General features: G+C 42.8%; 1 protein-coding gene across 1 annotated transcript; it reads left to right on the top strand.

Moving 5' to 3' along the window:
* The first annotated feature begins 14,369 nt into the window (after window positions 1-14,369).
* ATOH1 (atonal bHLH transcription factor 1) lies at window positions 14,370-16,554 on the top strand. The gene has a single exon (XM_060655960.3). It carries the CDS (start codon window positions 14,489-14,491, stop codon window positions 15,557-15,559), a length of 1,071 nt encoding a protein of 356 aa, XP_060511943.1. The 5' UTR covers window positions 14,370-14,488; the 3' UTR covers window positions 15,560-16,554.
* The last annotated feature ends 5,214 nt before the right edge of the window (window positions 16,555-21,768 follow it).

Below are 21,768 nucleotides of genomic sequence, written 5' to 3' on the forward strand. Positions count from 1 at the left end.
TACAGTCAGGAAAGCTGCCACAGAATGAGTTCATCAGTGTGAATGGAATGATAGGACTCAAATAGTAGAGGTCAGGTGGTATCGCTTAAATGTCAACAGCAAGGTGAATGTAATTACTATATCAGAAAGTAGAGCCAGAATGGAAATCAGGGACTCTGACAGGGATCTGTGGCAATAGCTAATATACCACAGTCTCCCCGTGCACAATAGATGGGTAATGTGGTAGGCTAAATAACCTCTCCCTCAAAGATGCCCACATCTTAATCCTCTGGAACTTGTGAACATGTTACCTTACATGGCAAAAGTGACTTGCAATGTGATTAAGAATCTTGAGATGGGGCAATTATCCTGGATTATCTGGGTGTGCCCAGTATGATCACAAGAATCTTTGTAAGGTAAAGGAGACAGGAGGCAGAGTCAGAGACGGGGATGTGACAACAGAAACAGAGGTCAGAGAGATTTAAAGATGCTGTGGTGCTGGCTTTGAAGATGGAGAAAAGAGTCATGAGCCAAGATGTTCAGGCAGCCTTTAGAAGCTGGAAAAGGCAAGAAACACATTCTCCCTTAGAGGCTCAAGAAAGAGCATGGCCTTACCGACATCCTGATTTGGGCCCAGTGAAACTTAGTCCAAACCTTTATCCCTACAAGTCTAAGGTATACATTTGTTTGGTTCAGAGTCATTGTGTTTGTAGTAATTTGTTGTGATGGTTAGTTCTTTGTATCAACTTGGCCTAGGCTATAGTACCCAGTTATTCAAACACTAATCTAGATGTTGCTCTGAAGGTATTTTGTAGATGTGGTTAATACCTACAGTTTATAATACTTTAAGTAAAAGAGATTACCCTCAATAATGTAGGGAGGCCTCAACCAATTAGTTGGAGGCCTGAAGAGCAAAATTGTTGCTCCCCAAAGAAGAAGTAATTCCACATCAAGCCTGCAGCATTGACTCCCACCTGAGTTACCAAGATGCTAGCCTGTTCTAAGGAGTTCAGATTTGCCAGCCCTCACACTCTCATGAGCCAATTCCTTAAAATACATAAATATAGAGAGAGGATCTCCTAGTAGTTATTTTTCCGTGGATAACCCTGACCATAACATTTGTTATAATAGCCATAGGAAATGAATACAGGTAGCTAACAAGGGTATTTTTTGATCTATATAAATAGAGAAGACCAAAAAGTAGGTAGACCAAAGATTGATATTTGACATCAAAACAAAAATTCACTAATCTTTTCCTAGTTTCTACACTTGAGCAAGTTTGAGCTAGTCAATGGAAAGGGTTACTCGATCCCCCTGAGGACTCCTCCAATCCTTTTGCAAATGGACTGAACTAGTTAGACCTGGGAAAGAAAACACACAGAATATTAAAGGTTGTGTTGGCACCCGAAAAACAAATAACCCAGTGAAGAAATGGGCAGAAAACATGAATAGACACTTCTCTAAAGAAGACATCCGGATGGCCAACAGGCACATGAAAAGATGTTCAACGTCGCTCCTTATCAGGGAAATACAAATCAAAACCACACTCAGATATCACCTCACGCCAGTCAGAGTGGCCAAAATGAACAAATCAGGAGACTATAGATGCTGGCGAGGATGCGGAGAAACGGGAACCCTCTTGCACTGTTGGTGGGAATGCAAATTGGTGCAGCCGCTCTGGAAAGCAGTGTGGAGGTTCCTCAGAAAATTAAAAATAGACCTACTCTATGACCCAGCAATAGCACTGCTAGGAATTTACCCAAGGGATACAGGAGTACTGATGCATAGGGGCACTTATACCCCAATGTTTATAGCAGCACTCTCAACAATAGCCAAATTATGGAAAGAGCCGAAATGTCCATCAACTGATGAATGGATAAAGAAATTGTGGTTTATATACACAATGGAATACTACGTGGCAATGAGAAAGAATGAAATATGGCCTTTTGTAGCAACGTGGATGGAACTGGAGAGTGTGATGCTAAGTGAAATAAGCCATACAGAGAAAGACAGATACCATATGGTTTCACTCTTATGTGGATCCTGAGAAATTTAACAGAAACCCATGGGGGAGGGGAAGGAAAAAAAAAAAAGAGGTTATAGTGGGAGAGAGCCAAAGCATAAGAGACTGTTAAGAACTGAGAACAAACTGAGGGTTGATGGGGGGTGGGAGGGAGGGGAGGGTGGGGGATGGGTATTGAGGAGGGCACCTTTTGGGATGAGCACTGGGTGTTGTATGGAAACCAATTTGACAATAAATTTCATATATTGGAAAAAAAAAGTTGTGTTGGATACAGGTTATGAGCTGATACTGATAATAAGAGAACCAAAATGCCATCACAGATGTTTGTTACAGTGAGAGCATATGAAGTCCAGGTGATAAATAGAATCCCACCCAAGTGCATCCAACAGGAGTGCAGTGGGTCCAAATGCTGTGGTCTTTCTCCAGTCTCTAAGTGCACAGTTCAGATGGATGTGATCAGCAGCTGGTAGAAAGCTCACATTTACTCTCTAAACCTTGGATTAAAAGACATAGTGGCAGGAGAAGCCAAGTGAAAGCCTCTGAAAATGCACCTCCTCCAAGACAGTAAATCAGAAAAATGCCACATACTGAATGGAACTACAGATATTTACTATCATGCTGAAGGTTGCAGGAAGAGTCGTCTCCATCTATCAGTCTGACACCTGCAAATATCAGATGGATCATGGCAGATGACACTAGACTACTGAGATCCCAACCAAGTGGTGGCCCTGATGTCAGCTACTGGTCTATTGCTGCACTTATTATGCAACTACTGATCTAGTGAATTTACCAAGAAGGATGATCAGAAGCAGTTCACATTTACTTGCAATGAATAATGGTACATTCAAGATCTTAACCAAAGATAATGTTAATATTCTAGTGATAAAGAAACCTTGCTTATTTGGACCTTTTACAGAACATCATAGTGATCCTTCTACTGATGACATCATTTTAATTGGATCTGGAAAGCAGAAAGTGGGTTTATAAAAAACGTCCCTTTAGGGCACCTGGGTGGCTCAGTCAGTTAAGCACCCGACTCTTGGTTTCGGCTCAGGTCATGATCTCACGGTTCCTGAGATCGAGCCCCACATCGGGCTCTGCACTGACGGTGCAGAGACTGCTTGGGATTCTCTCTCCCTCTTTCTCTGCCTCTCTGTCTCTCTCAAAAAATAAACATTTTTTTAAAAATTTCCCTTTTGAAGCATATGTGGTCCAGGGGATAGGAGATTAACCCTGCAAATATCCACAATCCTGCCAAATTGATGATGATTTTAGAGTTATATTACTTCTTGCACCTTTTGCCATTAGGAAAAGCATAATGTCTGATAGTCCTCTTTGGATTTTGGAGAAAGCACGCACCACATTTAGGAACACAGCTCTGACTTATCAGTTGACTTGTGTAGCAACTGGTTTTGAGTGAGGCTTTGCAGCACACTTAAGCTGTGGAATGAGCATCCTTGTCCCTTAGATCATATGATTCAGCAGATCCCATGGTGCTAGAGGTATTTATGAAACACAAGGTTGCCATTTAGAGTCTATTGCAAACCCAAATAGAAGAGTCACAACACAGACCCCTAAGACTTGATGCAAGGCTATGCCATTTGTAGCAGAGAACTATTCACCATAAAAGCAGATCCTGGAAAATTACTGGACCTTAGTAGAGACTGGACTCTCAACCAAGGGATATTAAGTAACTATACAACTGGACTTATTCACCTTGATCTGGACGTCACACCAAGTCATTAGTGGGGTGGCGGGGCGGGGGGATTCACAATAGCAATCTATCATACTGTGGAGATAGTACATTCTGGATCAGATCCAATCAGGTCCAGAGAATATAAGTAAGTTATATAAACATGTGTCCCAGACCCTTACATTACTTAGCTACACCAATGCTTCACCTTTAGTGAGCTAACAAAAAACGAACAGCTAACAGAGGAGGAAAAACTGAGGCCTGATTCATAGACAAGGTGATTTGATACGTCTGCAAGCTGAAAATAGGGCATTGTTGCATTACAGCCCACCTGAGAGAAGGCTCTGAAAGACAGTGTTGAGAAGAAATCCTGTGCAGTTCACTTTACCATCAGCTTTCTATGAAGAAAGAAATGGTGCGTGGTAAGAATACACATTGATTCCTGGGCAGCGGCTGGTTAATCAGGGACCTGTAGGGAGGGAGACTGGAAGAGTGGAGACAAGGGGATACGAGGAAGAATCATGTAGATAGACCAGTAGGAGTGAACACAAAGTATCCAGATCTTTATTTCCCATTACAAAGCCCACCACAGACAATCTACCAGGGAAGAGGCACTAAACAACCAGGTAGTAAAAATGACTCATCCATTGGAAATTAGCCAGCTTCTCTCCTCAACTGCCCCAGTGCTTGCACAATGGGCCCTTGAACGGAAGAACCTCACCAGCAGGAGTGGAGGCTGACAGAGGAAAGGTAAACATCAAATAAACAATCACACAAACAATCATCTGATAATGATTTTCAATACTAAAGTAAACAAATATAAGGCACCATAAAAGTATAAAACAGGGAATTTGGGTGGTCAGGTAATGCTTCCGTAAGAGAGTAAGACCTGGATGTGGAACAGGAAGTAGCTAGACAAAGAGGTGCCAGGTAAGGAAGAGTGTAGCAGGCAATGTGTGCGAAGGCAGACTTGGGGAAATGTTTGATACGTATGAGCAAAGAAAAGACCTATGTGGCTATAACACCATGAGTGGGAGAGGTGAAGCAGGAGAGATAGGGAGGGACCACAGAAAGAGGGACCTTGCAGTCTCTGTTCAAGGATTCTTTGTTGCTATTGTTGCTATCATAGCTGTTTGTCCATTCTCCTTCCTTAGCTGCCTCCTATTCAACTTGCAGGTCTTACTTCCTTAGGAATCATTCTCTGATCCCCAAATTAGTGTTGGTTGTTGATTTTTGTGCTTATTTTAAGAGCAGCGAACACCATTGAAAAAGAGCCGGACTTCACAGAAGACCTTGCTATGATTGGCACATAGATAGTATATCTATGTAAGGGGGATATGTAAGGGGATAGTAAGGGGGAAATGTGAACATAGTACCAAGCCAATTAGAGGAGAAAGCCTCCTTAAAAGAATAAGAAAGAACAACCTGGGGCCCCTGGGTGGCTTATTCAGTTAAGCATCCGACTTTGGCTCAAGTCATGATCTCACGGTTCGTGAGTTTGAGCCCCTCATTGGGCTCTGTGCTGACAGCTCAGAACCTGGAGGCTGCTTCGGATTCTGTGTCTCCCTTTCTCTCTGCCCCACCCCCACTCATGCTCTGTCTCTCTCTCTCTCTCTGTCTTTCAAAAATAAATAAATGTTTAAAAAAAATTTTTTTAAAAAGAAAGAATAACCTGAGAAGTAGGGTGAAACAAAGGAGAAGAATACGGTGTCCCCAAATCAAGAGAAAAGAAAGTTTTGAAAAAAAATATTTTTTGACTCTGTTGAAGGTTGAAGAGGAAATCAATTAAGATATGTTGAAGATTGCAACTATGTGGATGGAACTGGAGGGTATTATGCTAAGTGAAATTAGTCAGTCAGAGAAAGACAAATATCATATGACTTCATTCATATGAGAACTTGAAGAGACAAAACAGATGAACATAAGGGAAGGGAAACAAAAATAATATAAAAACAGGGAGGGGGACAAAACAGAAGAGGCTCATAAATATGGAGAACAAACTGAGGGTTGTTGGAGGGGTTGTGGGAGGGGGGATGGGCTAAATGGGCAAGGGGCACTAAGGAATCTACTCCTGAAATCACTGTTGCACTATATGCTAACTAATTTGGATGTAAATTTAAGAAATAAAAAATAAAATTTAAAAAAGATATGGTGAAGAAAAATGTTCATTTGACTTAGCAACAGGAGTATTTACACCAATAGAAATTGGTAAATGCCCAAGTCAAGGTTTTTTTTATTGATTTATTGATTTCTAGACCTAAGAAAGTGATAGTGAAATGTTAATAATGCAGATTAAGCTTAAAAGTTTGTCAGTGTGTATACCCAATACATTATGAATAATACAAAAAAATGAGCACATATTCTTACAATATTTGAAAATTATTATTCTATTCAACAAAGAAGTTGCTCACATAATTAACTCTCAAGTGTTTCCAACACACATCCTCATTGTTGTTTCATTTTATCTTATTCATTAACAGTAAATTAAAAATACCAACCACCATTCATGTGATAGCTCTATTTTTTTCATCAAATGAAACCACTGGTTAGTTATGTATACAAAAACGGCAACAATCAGTGAAAGCATCCTGTGAGAATCAGTGACTATAGAGTTTGCAATAAAGAATATTGAATATTTTATTATTATTTATAAACTGTGTGTTACACATTCTTTATATCAAGAAAATTTACAATAAACTTATATAGGTATACAAGCATGCACTTTTTTTTCCAAAAGCCTAATGTTATATATTTACCAGTGCACCACTGTCCCTGAAGAAATGCCCAGGATATACTTATATAAATCAAAAACAAATTCACAAGTATGACTGAAATGAAAAGATATATCGCAAAAATGTGAAACAAGAAATACAATGCAAATTACTCATCATAATATGGTTTCTGTGGAAAGTCTAAATGGTTGACTCACAAATACAATTTTGAAATGTATGCCATTGAAATTGCTGCACAAACAGAAAGTATGAAATTTCTCCTTGCTTGTAATTTGCTAAATTGCTAACCCTTCACATGCAACTTCTAGAGCATTCTGCTGCATTTTCCCACTTTACCAAAATATCTCCCCCTTCTCAGTTAAATCGTGAGGAATTAAATTTTGCAAAAGGATACAAAGAAATTAACATGAAACAGAGGAATATGGTGGTTTTAACATATACTCACAAATTCTTTGATTCTTTGATTAAGCCCTTCAATTTAGGGCTTAATTGCTCTCTTCTTAAGTGTGGTCTTGACTTAATAATTCACCTCTAGTAACTAGAATATGCTAGAAATGACACAGTGTGCTTTTGGAATAGAGATCTGGAACATAGTGCAGCCTGAATCTCTCTACCTTGAATCACTCCCTCTGACATAAGCAAGTTGTTCATGTGTCAGAGGACACTTAGCCCTATGGAGAAACCCACATGGCAAGAAACTGAGGCCACCTGCCAACAGCCAGTGCTACCTTTCCAGCCAAGTGAGTGTGCTATCTGGGAGGTGGATCTTCTAGTCCCACTCAAACCTTCAGATTAGAGCCTGAGCTGATATCTTGACTAAAACCTCAGGAGAGACCTTGAGCCAGAACCACCCAGCTAAGCAGCATCAGAATCTCTTGCCCACAAACTGTGATATAATAAATGTCTATTGTTTAAGCCACTAAGTCTTGGGGAATTTATTATACAGCAATAGAGAACTAATGCAGATATTGTAAAATTATGGAGGAATTGACAGTTCCTGATGGTCAATGAACCTCAGGTAAAAATTCATTTCAAACTTGCAACTTTGAAACTTCTTTAAACTTCTCTAACAAGCTGCTAGTGAAGTGAACCAAAGAAACCATGTTTTCACTTCCTTGCTGGAGGACAAACATTGGTCCTAGAGATGACAAGGGAAGAATTCCTAGAGGAGATGGCATCTGATCTAGACTTTGAACCTTAGGTTACACTTTAATAGGTAGGACTGAATAACAGGTGTCTGGGATTATTGTATTTGTGGTGACAGAAATTACAATACGTGTTCTGAGGAATATAAAGTAGCTGAATAGAACACAGGAAAACTTCTAGAAAAATAATTCTCAATGTGGGACATGTCTAAGAATCCCTTGAAGTGCTTATCTAAATACAAGTCCTAGGTCCCCTTGACAAAGTTGATTTGGTACATATGACAGGGGCCCAGGAACATACCTTTTAAATAAATATCCCAAGTGATTCTCATGCAGATAGATGATCCTTAAAATAGAGTTTGATAAACATAGTGCAAAAGGAATAATGAAATCTCAGTCTAGAACATAGGTTAGGGCCAGATAACTGGGATTTTAAAGCTATGTGGCTCAGATATAATACATAGTGAGAAGCCACTGGATATTTAAAAAGTCTTTATTGTAAAAATTATCATGTGCAAGTAGAGCTAATAGTCTAATGAATCTTTATATCACCTGTATCCAGCAATTATTAAGATTTTTCTACATTCACTTCACTATTTCTTTTTCATATTATTGATATTATGATGAAATACTTTAAAGGAAATCATGGACCTCATGTTATTTCATCCTATGTGCACCTATGTGTGTTTCTGAAGACATAAATAGCTTCTTAGATATCCACACTGCCTTTATCAGACCTAGAAAAAAATTAAAATAACTCATTGGTATCACATAATACTGAGTTCAAATTCATGTTTCATCAATAGTCCTTTTACTGTTGAATCTGAATCCAAACAAGGTCTACACATTGCTTTTGACACTATTCTTAAGACTATCGTATTGGAGCGCCTGGATGGCTCAGTCTGTTAAGCATCCGACTCGATTTCTGCTCAGGTCATGATCTCACGGTTCCTGGGGTCAAGCTCATCATCAGGCTCTACACCTTCCCCACTCACTCGCTGTCTCAAAATAAGTAAATGACTATTGAAGAAAAAGACTATCTTAGTCAAGAGCAATCCTTCTACCTCCCTCCTTCTTTCTTCATATCACACATTTGTTGAAACTGAGCATTTGTTCTATAGAATGTTAAATGATGGGGGTTTGGCTTTTCGCATTCTTGTGATGTCATTTAACTTGATATGGTATCCCCCATATTTCCTGTAAACAGGAAGTTACCTTAAAGGTTTAATTAAATTCAGATTCTTCTTTTTCCTTTTTAAAGAATACTTCATAGAGGTCTGTGTACTTCATAATTCATGAAAAACCAGGAAACACATAATATTAGTATCTTCTACTCTAAATGATGCCAGTAAAATTGATGACTGAGTTCAATCGTTGACAAATGGATCCCTCTATTGTAAAATTCCCCAACCAACTTTGATCTCATTGTTCCTTCATTGTTAATGATTGCCTACATAGAAAATTTTTTAAATTTTTTTTAATGTTTATTTTTGAGAGAGACAGACAGAGTGTGAGTGGGGAAGGGGCAGAGAGAGAGGGAGACACAGAATCCGAAACAGGCTCTAGGCTCTGAACTGTCAGCACAGAGCCTGGTGCAGGGCTCGAACCCAGGAACGGCAAATTCATAACTTAGGCTGAAGTCGGACACTTAACTGACTGAGCCACCCAGGAGCCCCACCTGCATAGAAATTTTTATTAGGAGTTTCAAATTGCTGATTTTTAAAATTGTTTCCATTTTTTCTACTTTTATCAGATGGAAGTATTTTGAAAATAAATTTTCCTGATGAACTAACATAAGACTATTTGATTATTCTAAAATACCATTCATATCAGAATGACTGGATAAATGCTTAATTCTTTCCCATAATTGCCAAATACTAAGGTAAGATGCCAGCCAATGGTGAAAACAATACATTTTAGGGATTTTTGTTTGCTTGATTGATTCCTTTTTTTTTTTTTTTTTTTTTTTTTTTTAATGTTTGTAAGCTGATCAGAACACTGCTTAGGAGAATTCATCACGACTAGAATATTTTTATTTTAAATAACCTGTAAGAAAAATGGGTTTCAAGTAATATTCAGTTTTTGGCACCTCTTAAGAACTATCCTTTGAGTTCTTGAGAATGGAACAGTCATTAAAACCTAAGAATTTTCAAACCCATTAGAAATACACTGTGCTGTGGCTAGGCAGAGCACAATTTAACTTGCACATCAGCAATAACTACAGGCCTCAATGCACTGTGGCATAATGCTTGGATTGACATGAATTAGTAACTCTAGACAAGAACAAAACAAATATACATATTAATTTTGCTTGGTTTTTTTTTTTTTTTTTACTTTTTATTAGAGACAAACTCAAACTTTCCAGAGAGTTGCAGAAGAAAGAAAAAAAAAAAAAAAAGAGAGTTGCAAGCACAGTACAAAGGAGCTTTTTTACTAAGCCACTGGGGAGTAAGCTGCTCTGTTATCCCCAAATACTTTAGTGAGTACTCCCTAAAAAGGAGAACCTTCTCTTCTTTTACACAACCATAACAAAACCATCAAAAATCAGGAAGTTAACATGGCTACTATCTATTTCTCACACACTATTCAAGTTTTCTCAGTTATCCCAATGACGCTCTTTATTAGAAAAGAAGACAGCACAGAATCAGGCATCAGATTTATTACCACATCTCTATTTTCCTCTAGTCTAGAATAGTTCCTGGGAGATTTTGCTTTTCATGGCCTTGATGCTTTTTTTACTTTAAAGTTTACTTATTTATTTTGAGAGAGACAGAAAGGGGGTGGGGAGCAGAGAGAGAGGGAGAGAGAGAATCCTAAGCAGGCTCTGCACAGGAGCCTGCTACAGGGCTCGATCCCACCATCCGATCTGGGAGATCATGATCTGAGCCGAAATCAAGAGTCAGAAGCTTAACAGATTGAGCCACCCAGGTGCCCTAATATTTTTAAAAATTATAGACTGGCTGTTTTCTAGACAGTATCTCAGTTTGGATTGGTTTGATATTCTCTCTTACTTGGATTCAGGATATGCATCTTTGGCAGGAATATCATAACAAATGGCACACAAATTTGATTTACCTATTGTTGGTGGTATTAACTTTGATACTTGATTAAGTTGGTGTCTGCCATAGCTCTCCACAGTAGTAGAGTCAGTCTTCTTTCATTTGTAATCAACACATATTTTGTGACTAAGTTTTCATCAAAACTTCAATGTATTCATTTATTCTGTTATATTACTAAGGATTCATAGATTCCTTTATTTCTCAATAGTAGATAATCTGTTGCTATCATTACATACTTTGATGCTCAAGTAGCCCTATATTTTGTCAGTGGAAGCCTCTTCAAGCAGGCTTCTGTGGTCTTTTGACATGACGCCATATACTTTGAGCACTTCCTTATTTCTGACACAAGATGTTTTATATTCATCTTGTATTTTTTCTGCCCCATTCTTGGAATCAGCCCATTCTCCCAAGAAGTTTGGTTCTTGTTAGTGGACACTCTTATTTGAAAACTAAAATCTGAGAACTAGATATGCTCTAGTAGATCTCAAGATCTACTGATCTCAAGACCTGAAAATGAAGAGAAGTAGAGAATATATGTTTGTTGGTACAAACACACACCCCTCATATTTATATCTGCTTATTTCGATATCATCTATTTATGCATAATGAAAGCCATACACTCATATGCAAATTTTCAATTTGAATCTAACAGTACAGCTTTCTGCATTTCTATACTTGAAATTCCTTTCTGTGACAGTGAGACACCTTACTCTGTCCTCACATATTGACTTTTTTCATTAATCCTTCCTTATGTCACTAATCCAGCTATCCATGCACCCAGAAGCCCTCCTCTTTCTGCCTAAACCACCATTCTCTACATTCTGCTGCTGTGCTACCATCCAGCCCCTACAGACACTCATCTTACCTGATGATTAACATCATATGCCACACACCCTCTGTGGGGGCACACTGCTCACACAACTCAGGCTCCAGCTCCCATGCACTGGGCCCTGTGTTCCCTTCCCCAGCTCAGATGCCTACCTTCCTCAGCCCCACCCAATAGAAAGAAAGAAAGAGCAGGGATGAGAAAGAAAATAGTTTTCTGTTTACTCTAAGCACAAAAGAATGTATTTCACCACAAAGTATTAAAAAAAAAAATCTTACTGTCCCTCACATTATTAGGCCACTCTGGTTTACTAACCTAAAAATTGAAGCTAGCCTCAAAGTAATATTGCTAATAATCATTTATAAAGCTAGTAAATCAGGATCAATATTCCATGTATCCAACAAATATTTGGCTACAGCCCATAAAATTGTTTAAGTTCAGAGGAAAATGAGTATTTGGCAACATGCAGTCAAATTGAAAGCGCAGACTGAAAGTCTGGATGACGCGTGCCCAAGGAAAACTGGGGTATCCTACATGTTGGGCAGTGACATTATGTGGAAGGAGTAACCGTCAGCCAATACAGTTGTGAGAAATAAAACGCAATATTAATAAGTGAAACTTTCAGGCTCCAGCTGCTGACACTACCATACACACATAGAAGATGGTTAATCATTTTTCTCAAAGTTGTATTTTAGCGCCCACAGCTATTAGCAATTATTTTTTTGAAGTGGCACATTTTACATAGTAGCACTATTTGTGGAAAAAGCATCATTAGTTGGTCCCGGTAGTGATCCAATCACCAAAACTTGGATAATTTTCTCCCCAAAAAAATGATGCTAGATGACTTTTCCTTTTCACTTTTTCTTTATTCTCATCAACAGTTTTCAGATTAAGTTTGGGTCTTTCTGTTTTTGCTTTTATTTCTGCATATCTTATTTAGCTTATTTATTTTGGCAGAACCTAAACATTTACCTAAGAAACCAGCTCTGACCATTCTGGCTTTTAAGGTCAGAAGGCCCAGGACTATCCCTACACACCAGCAAATAGACAAGGTTGAAGGAAAAACAGAAAGAATTAGCACTCTATTCTACCTTTACCTTTATGGGGATAGATACAGATATAAGTAATCTTCACAAAGATATACAAGGCATAGAAGGGTGGAATACAGTATGTGGTATAAAGTATAGAAAATGGAAGCAGAATACAGTGCGTGCGTGTGTGTGTGTGTGTGTGTGTGTGTGTGCATTAGTGTGAATTAATCCAGTCCAGTCCCAGAAGTTCTTCTGTCCAAAGAGGTCTAAATCGTAGGTTAGATCTGTGAAGTCCCTGTGAATACTAGCAAGTACAACTTTCAGTCATTTCTAGGCACTGCAAAAACAGGTTCCAGGGAGCTCTCTCCGGTGCCTTTCTTTTTTTCTCTTTCTCCCACCATGTTTTCTAGAGGATGAAACTCCTTTGCAATGACAGCCATCGCTAAGGAAGAAAGCAGCACTAGCACCCGCTGGTAGCGTCCCACCACTGCGCCCCAAGGACCCTGCAGCAAAGCGCCCCGAGGTGTGGCGCGTAAGGCACACGCCGGGGCGGATCCAGGATCAGGGAGTTTCTGATTGGCTTTCCGTTGTGAACTCCAGAGGCAGGGGCTAACCGGCGGGTGGAAGGAGCTCACCTGGGAGACGGCGTCCCAGACCCGCCCAGGACCTCCCCGGGGTTAGCTCTCTGGGTGGCGGCGGTGATGGTGGGGTTGGGGTTGAGGATAGGGGATGTTGCGGAGAGCCCCTCGAATTAAACGTAGGAGGGCATGAAGTGGGTCAGGCTGTGGTTTTCTGAGTGTTTGCCGGGGAAGCCATGTGCAGTATTAAACCCAGGGCTCCTGAAGCAGAAGGGTAGGTTAACTCCAGGCTTCTGTACCTTGAAAGGGTTCCGAATTGCAGGAAACGCAGGCGCCTTTCACTTTTCTTTGGACACTCTCCCCTGCCTCCGCATTTCGTGAGGAGTCCCGCTGTGGGCGTTGAAACTATAAAATATCCCTGCCCTACAACCACTGAGCAGAGAGTTTTCTGCAGATCACAACCCTAGTTGGCCGCAGGGTGCTAGGAAAAGGGGACCGAGAGGATTAGGGGATCTGGAGTTTAGTGCATTCTATTACTGTACCACTACTTTGCCAGATTACATAAAGTCGATCTGAAGCGACAGATGAAAATTAAGAAGCGTACTGTGAGACAGTTATGGATTTGATGTGGTTTTTTTTTTTTTCCATTCTAACATTGACTCTAAATGATGGGTCTCAGCAATCGTATCTATGCAATTATATATCTATGAACATGTATTGTGAAAGATTTAAATATACATACATACAGTATGATCTACGTGAGAGGCTGTAAATGTTTGGGTACACACGGTGGAAGCTGTGGTCCTAGCTTGGAGGCAGCAAAGGGCAGGCGGCTGCCCTCCTAGCGCCAGGCGCGTCCAGCCTGGCTCGGGCTGCAGCCCAGAGTGCGCTCCGCGTCCGCTCACGCACCCCCGCTTTTGGAGCGGTGACACCACACCGGAGTCGAATTACAGCCCTCAATTAACATATGAATTTGAGTAACTTAAAAGAGGGTAGAAGAATGGCGGGGGGGGGGGAGGGGGGAGAGACTACAACCTCGAGCGGGCGCCTGAGTCCTCCGTACGTAGGAACTTTTCTCCGGGTGTAAAAACTCTTTGATTGGCTGCTCGCACGCGCCTGCCGGCGCCCTCCATTGGCTGAGCAGACACGCGACCGGCGCGAGGAGGGGGCTGGGAGAGGAGCGGGGGGTGGAGGGGAGACACAGTGGCGCGTGCCGCTTTTTAAAGGGGCGCAGCGCCTTCAGCAACCGGAGAAGGTTCGTTGCACGCGACCTGGTGTGTGATCTCCGTGTGGGTGGGGGAGGGTCGAGGAGGGGGAAAAAAATAAGACATTGCAGTAGAGACCCAGGAAGGGTTTTTGTTGCCGTTGGGCTGGTTTGCCAGTACCTCCTCCGACCCTGCGCCTCCGACTCTCTGAAGTGCAATGTCCCGCCTGCTGCACGCAGAGGAGTGGGCTGAAGTGAAGGAGTTGGGGGACCACCATCGCCATCCCCAGCCGCACCACCTGCCGCAGCCGCCGCTGCCGCAGCCACCTGCGACCCTGCAGGCAAGAGAGCATCCCGTGTACCCGGCCGAGCTGTCCCTCCTGGACAGCACCGACCCACGCGCCTGGCTGGCTCCTACTTTGCAGGGCATCTGTACGGCACGCGCCGCCCAGTACTTGCTGCATTCCCCGGAGCTGGGTGCCTCCGAGGCTGCGGCGCCCCGGGAGGAGGCGGACAGCCGGGGGGAGCTCGTGAGGAGGAGCGGCGGCGGCGGCGGCGGCGGCAGCAGCAGCAAGAGTCCCGGGCCAGTGAAAGTGCGGGAACAGCTGTGCAAGCTGAAAGGCGGGGTGGTGGTAGACGAGCTGAGCTGCAGCCGCCAGCGCGCCCCTTCCAGCAAACAGGTGAATGGGGTGCAGAAGCAAAGGCGGCTGGCGGCCAACGCCAGGGAGCGACGCAGGATGCACGGGCTGAACCACGCCTTCGACCAGCTGCGCAATGTTATCCCGTCCTTCAACAACGACAAGAAGCTGTCCAAGTATGAGACCCTGCAGATGGCCCAGATCTACATCAACGCCTTGTCCGAGCTGCTACAAACACCCAGCGGCGGGGAGCAGCCACCGCCGCCGCCAGCGTCTTGCAAGAGCGACCATCACCATCTTCGCGCCGCCGCCCCCTACGAGGGCGGCGCGGGCACCGCGACCGCTGCGGGGACCCAGCCCGCCTCGGGAGGGGGCCCCCGGCCGACGGCGCCCGGAAACTGCCGGACTCGCTTTTCCGCCCCGGCCTCCGCGGGAGGATATTCGGTGCAGCTGGACGCTCTGCACTTCTCGACTTTCGAGGACAGCGCCCTGACGGCGATGATGGCGCAAAAGAACCTGTCGCCTTCGCTGCCCGGGGGCATCCTGCAGCCAGTGCAGGAGGAAAGTAGCAAAACTTCGCCCCGGTCCCACAGAAGCGACGGGGAGTTTTCCCCCCATTCCCATTACAGTGACTCAGATGAGGCAAGTTAGGAAGCTGACAGAAACCCTGAAAACTGAGACAGAAACAAAATCGCCCTTTCCCAATGCGCGGGAAGCCCCGCCGTTAAAGATCCCCGCACCCTTTTAATTTTTGCTCTGCGATGGTCGTTGTTTAGCAACGACTTGGCTTCATATGGCAGCTATATTTGATGGTTTGCAAAAGCCGCCGCTATTCCAAACTTCCTCGGGTCCACATTGTTTGATGAAAACTTGGTGTTAAAGTTGTGTTCTTTTCTCCCACCTTCCGCTCCCCCTGTAGATAGATAAGGTATAATTGTATGTACCCAAATATGGCATCATTATTCTAGTTCCCTGCTGCCAATACGCTGCTAAAACGTCGCATTTTCTTCTCTGTCGCTGGTTTGTGTTTTAATTTATTTTATGCCCTGGGCATCCATCCCTGTGTGTTGCCCGCACTCAACGTGTGGGAGAGTTAGTATTCCGAAGTGTCGTCTCAAAATACATCATGAAACGCAAAGTTGATGGCTCCAAAGTGAATAACTTGTGGCTATGGAACGGTTAGAAAACAGGGAACGCTTAGGTTTATATATCGTATAAACATACCCAGTATGTATATCGGATCGCGATAATGTTGGCGTCTTTTAGGAAACGGCGCACGCACTTTATCAGCCGCTCCTGCCGCGGCTCCAGGACAAACTCAGCTGCCAATTGCAGACCAGTTGTGTGTTGTTGTTGTTGTTTTAGACACGGCCACTTATATTCCTTTAAGCTCTTTGCAAATGTTTGTTTAAAAAATTAAAATTAAAAAAAAATCCAGTAGTGTCAAAGCATTTGGTCAATTATATTTTGCTTTGTTAATGTTAGAAAACTTATTTATTATTGATTGTTTGCTACCATTTCTACTTATCTTGATTCATTTTTTTACGTTTTCTACTCGAGATCATTTTATTTTAATTTAGCAAAGCCAACTGCCATTGTTTTATGTATTTTCTTTTGCAAATGTTAAAAATAAACGTGAAAATAACCTTTACTTGTCACTTATTCCGTTCTGATGTAAACATTAAAAACAGTTTTGAAATGATCTTGAAGAGTTAGTCTACTAAATGCGAATCTAGAGTTTTGAAGGAAAATTCTGTTATGGACATTGCGCTTCAAGTGGTACCAGAAACCCTACATAGAAAAGTGATCAAGTCAGTAATTAAATTGTAAGGTAAAATTTTTCCCCAAATTTGCAACCCTTTTGCCTCTTGGATAGCCAGGATCTTTCCAGTCTTCCTCACTCCTGGCCCCAACCACCTCTGCAAGGGGAGGCACCTGCTTCAGGTCCCCTAAGATCTCATCAGTACTCTACCATAATAACCTATTTCCACTTCATAAAAACTTTAGCCGAGTTGAAAACTTTTGCCATAGGTCAAAAACACAGTGCAAACTTCCCCAATTTCTCTCTCCCCAGCCCTTCTCCCCTCTCCTCCCCCCCTCTGTTTCCTTTGATGGGGGGGTGGGTGGTAATAGGGTGTGTAGAAGGTGAGGAGTAGAGAGGACAAAATGGTGGGGAGGAGAGGGAAAGCTTCAGGGGAAAGGGGATGGGGTTCTTTCAAAAGTGGAAAGCTTTCAGCTGTCCTAGGAAATTGTTGCCCTCTACGCTTTTTCCAAACAATTCTGCTTATTCCACTAAAGAAGATAGTGTTTGGTTTTATTTTGTCTTTCTGAATCAATTCCTCTGTAGAAATGTTTATATTTCTGAGTCAGGTGCAGAAACTAAACAGTACGCTCACTCTCACCTCAGGGTCCTCGCTACGGAAAAGCCTATTCTGGGTGTCAGGATCAAAGATTTTGACAAAGCTAATATAGTGCGTGTGCGGAGGTGGTAGAAAGACGAATTTTAAAAATGTATTCGGCAAACGTGAGAGTAGAACTATTTACTAAAGATTGGGCGACGTTCCACTGGATAAACATCGCTGAATTTGAGAAAGTTGATTTTAAGCCAAATCCTTTAGATTTTGTGTCTTCATTAGGATAACAAATTGTGAGAACAAGAAAGCGGGTGTTGGGGAAGGAGAGCCAGAGAGGCTAATTTAATCGGTCCCGCATCATCATCTCCCCCCACAACCTTGAAAAGAGGAGAACGCCACAAACTAGTTTCGCAGGAAGAGTAATGCGCGAAGGAGCGCAGTTCTGGTCTTGGGGAGGGAAATGTGGAACCAGCATTTGACTGACTACCTGGGTTTCAATGGCTTTCAGCTGAAGCCGAAGCTTCAGGGAAGCGGAGAGCCTCCGCCAGCTCTTTGAGAGGTGAGCGGCAGCTCCTGACACTTTCCAGGGGCAGAAACAATGCACCTGTCCCTTAGATAACCTTTTGCACCCCCGAGTTTGCCGTGCTCACGATAAACATCAGGAATCTTCAGGCTGCTGAATAAATCAAGCGATTGCTTCTAACACATTTCCACTTTGCTCTCAAAAAGCAAACTCAACAGGCAGGGACACTCAGCAACTTTGCAGGATGAGTGCACACATAGTTTCAGTTATGTGGCTTGGTATGTTTGTGTACATGTGTGGAGAGAGAGAGAGAGAGAGAGAGAGAGAGAGAGAAGATGACCTAGAATTCTTTTACCTGTTATGAATCTGAGTAGTGTAAGGGCAGGATGGAGAAAAAATAAAGTTGTGAGTCTTTTTTCTCAAAGAAAGTGATCTTTATTTCATTTTTCAAAACCATCTATGTTCATTTTGTGTTAACCAGGAAAAGAAAAACCTTCCAAAGTTGTTATTTTCATTTTCATGGTCTTATAGAAATTTCAAAACAGAAATGTCATCAAGAGTATCTTCCTTCCCATCTTTTATATATGAAAAAAACCCTGCCCCTAACTTGCCCCAAAATTACACAGTCATGAAGTGTCAATATGCAGAACTGGATCTTACGACTCCCATCCACTAGGTCAATGTACCCACAGATTTTTTTTTCTTCTAAGAAAATCCGTGGAAAGGAGTTAACAGCTATGCAAATGTTGAGGGTTTAGTCTTGCACCACAAAAATAGATAATTTGGACTTTTAAATGCTAGGGGCATTGTGTCTGAATTAGGGATGATGCCAATTTCATTTAAGAAAGTCACTTTAAATTTCTCCTCAAGAGAAAACAGCCACAAGACAATTTTAGATTGGAAATTCTATATCACACTCATTGAAAAGTGAGGATGTATTCTTCTAACTCATCAAGTGCACAAAAAGCCAAATCACTTTGTGTAAATTAAGTGCTCAAAGTTCAAATGAGGACTTTGGCCTTTTTTCTTTCCTTCATTCTATCTCTTTCTTTCTTTTTATGCTGGCATTTCTTTGAAAGAGATGTACAATCACATTTCCATTTTAGGGTTCTGCTATGGAGTTTGCATAACAAACGTTTGGCAGCTCGCTCTCTTACACTCCATTAACAAGCTGTAACATATAGCTGCAGGTTGCTATAATCTCATTAATATTTTGGAAACTTGAATATTGAGTATTTCTGAGCGCTCATTCCCCATATGCCAGACCACTCCTGCCATGCTGACTGGTTCCTTTCTCTCCATTATTAGCAATTAGCTTCTACCTTCCAAAGTCAGATCCAAGTATCCAAGATACTAGCAAAGGAATCAACTATGTGTGCAAGTTAAGCATGCTTAATATCACCCAAACAAACAAAGAGGCAGCATTTCTTAAAGTAATGAAGATAGATAAATCGGGTTAGTCTTTTGCAACACTGCTTGGTGCTTTCTAGAGTTTTATGTGCTTTAAGCGGCTTGTTTTATACCCCCTCTTTGCCTTCTTCTGTCCCACCACTTTTATTCGTGAAGGGTTTTGGCTCGCCACCCTTGGGGAAACTTACTTGATTTCACAGAAAGCTGAAGAAAGATTATTTTTGGCAACTGGCAAGTTTAAATATGTTCTCTACGGGACACTGTTAACTGGGGGTCCAGCGTAACAAGAAGAAAAGGGGGGGGGGGTAGGTTTCCTTAATCTTAACTAATGCAGGACCAATGCTTTCATTAGGCCTTTCAATTGATTTTAGAGATTGAAACCTGAACGAAGTAAGCGATCTTTTATCAAAGGATATCTTGGGATTATTTCTCTCCTCTGCTCATTTGAAAGTTCAAGAAGAGATGATCAACTTGGCGTTGGCAGCTTCAAACCCCAGATAGAACTGGAAACGAACGTAGCAGACACACTTGTCAATTGCAATCTCGACTTGTCAATTGCAATCAGGAAAAACCGGCAAGTACTGGTGAAAGTTGAAGATGACCTCTAGTAGTTAAATTATTCGCCATTGGTTTTGTGAGAAGGGGTGGGCGGTTGGGGGAGAAGGGGCTGGTGGGCATGCAATAAAAGCTTAAGTTTCCTCGCTGTTTTGGACTCGACTCTGACCAGACACCCTCACCCCTGGGCTGAGCAGAGTCCCAGACGCCAACCTCTGAGGTAGCTTCCCTTCCGCTAGGCCTCTAACAAGAACAGGCGAACGGAGCGGAGAATGGGTTAAATCCCGGGACGCAGGGGAGAGGCAGGGGAGGAGAGTAGTCGGGGGAAGATAAAGAAAAGGACAGGAACCAAGAAGCGTGGGGGTGGTTTGCCGTAATGTGAGTGTTTCTTAATTAGAGAACGGTTGACAATAGAGGGGCTGGCAGAGGCTCCTGGCCGCGGTGCGGAGCGTCTGGAGCGGAGCACGCGCTGTCAGCTGGTGAGCGCACTCTCCTTTCAGGCAGCTCCCCGGGGAGCTGCGCGGCCACATTTAACACCATCATCACCCCTCCCCGGCCTCCTCAACCTCGGCCTTCTCCTGGTCGACAGCCTTCCTCGGCCCCCCACCGGCAGAACTCACAGAAGCGAGCGACTCTCGCCGCCTTCCGTGGCTGGCCGGGGCCCCTCTCCTCCCCCAGCTTCGCAGCGGGAGCCGCCACTGCCCACTGCACCTCCCAGCAACCAGCCCGCCAAGAAAAGAAGCTGCGCAAAGTAAAAGCCAAGCAATGCCAAGGGGAGGGGAAGCTGGAGGCGGCGGCGGCGGGAGAGCTGCGGGGTTGTCCAGGAAAAGTTGGGCTGGGGGCTGAGGCACCTGAGGCAGTGAACCAGGACCGAGAAGCATGCGCATCCTCCGCGCGCAACGGGCCCTGCCAACGCGCTCCCAGCCGACCCGCGCGACTACTGGGCCCGGCGCCCGTGGCGGAAGATCCGTCCACCTTTTCTAGCCATCAGCCCCTCCCTCAGTCTATAATATTTTATAAACTCTGTATATTTGGATGTTGTTACAGTTCTTAGAATTCAAACGTTAATTGAATCGAGGGCACGTGCCTTTCTCACATTTCAGGGCTGAGACACACGGATATGGCTTTTCCTTCCTTTAGCTCTTTAAGAAAAGCAGGGTTACGTATTTTTGTACAAAGATTTTAGGCCTCTCTGCATCCCAGGGTTTCTCTTCCTATTTCAGTCCTGCCTTCTGTGGTCCAGGACAGACAAGCAAATACAATGGGCTTTTGCTGCTTAATCTGCAGAGAGGCCAGGCCCTGCTACAAGTTCAGGCTTTTTCTCAGAGGTACCAGAATTTTCCTCCATAGGGATGAAAAACAAGATGCTCTCCGATACAAATATTTTTAAAAGGACAACTCTGATTGAATAATTAAGAGATCTGATAAAAGAAATGGTGTTCTGATGGCCAGCCAATTTACCAGGCCCAGCTACTGTCAGGATGGAGAAGGAAGGTGGTAACTAGGATCTGAGATGGCTGTCATGGGACTTCTCAAACCAATACATGTCATTCCTCTTTTTGGGCCATTGGAGATGGTTCTTATTTGTCTCTTCTGGAAATGGTTCCTCACAATCCTTCCTACCTTCCTGCTCCTACAAACTCTTAACACTAGGGTGCTGGGATTGGGAGGGATCCTCAGCCTGAGACAGGGGTGAGGCAGCACTTGAGGAAGGAGTAGGCAATATTGTGGACTTTATATGTTAAAGGCCACAAGGCTAGGGGAAATCTGAAAACACAGGGCCACCAGTTGACCAAGAAGGCAGAGGGTCAGTTCTTTTCATTTTCAATAGCATGTATCTGCTTCTGGAAACAACCTGATAACAACGTTCAAGATTTTTTTTCTTTAAATGTTCATATAACCCAAGAGATATTGATTCATTAGGTCAAAGAAAAAATGCCAGGAATCTGCATACAGCATTCCCAGATGAATCTGATACAAATGGAGCCAAAGACTATACTATGAAAGCATTGACCTAA

Source organism: Panthera onca, chromosome B1 (genome assembly GCF_046562875.1).
Source record: "Panthera onca isolate mPanOnc1 chromosome B1, mPanOnc1 haplotype 2, whole genome shotgun sequence".
NCBI classification, from domain to species: Eukaryota; Metazoa; Chordata; class Mammalia; order Carnivora; family Felidae; genus Panthera; species Panthera onca.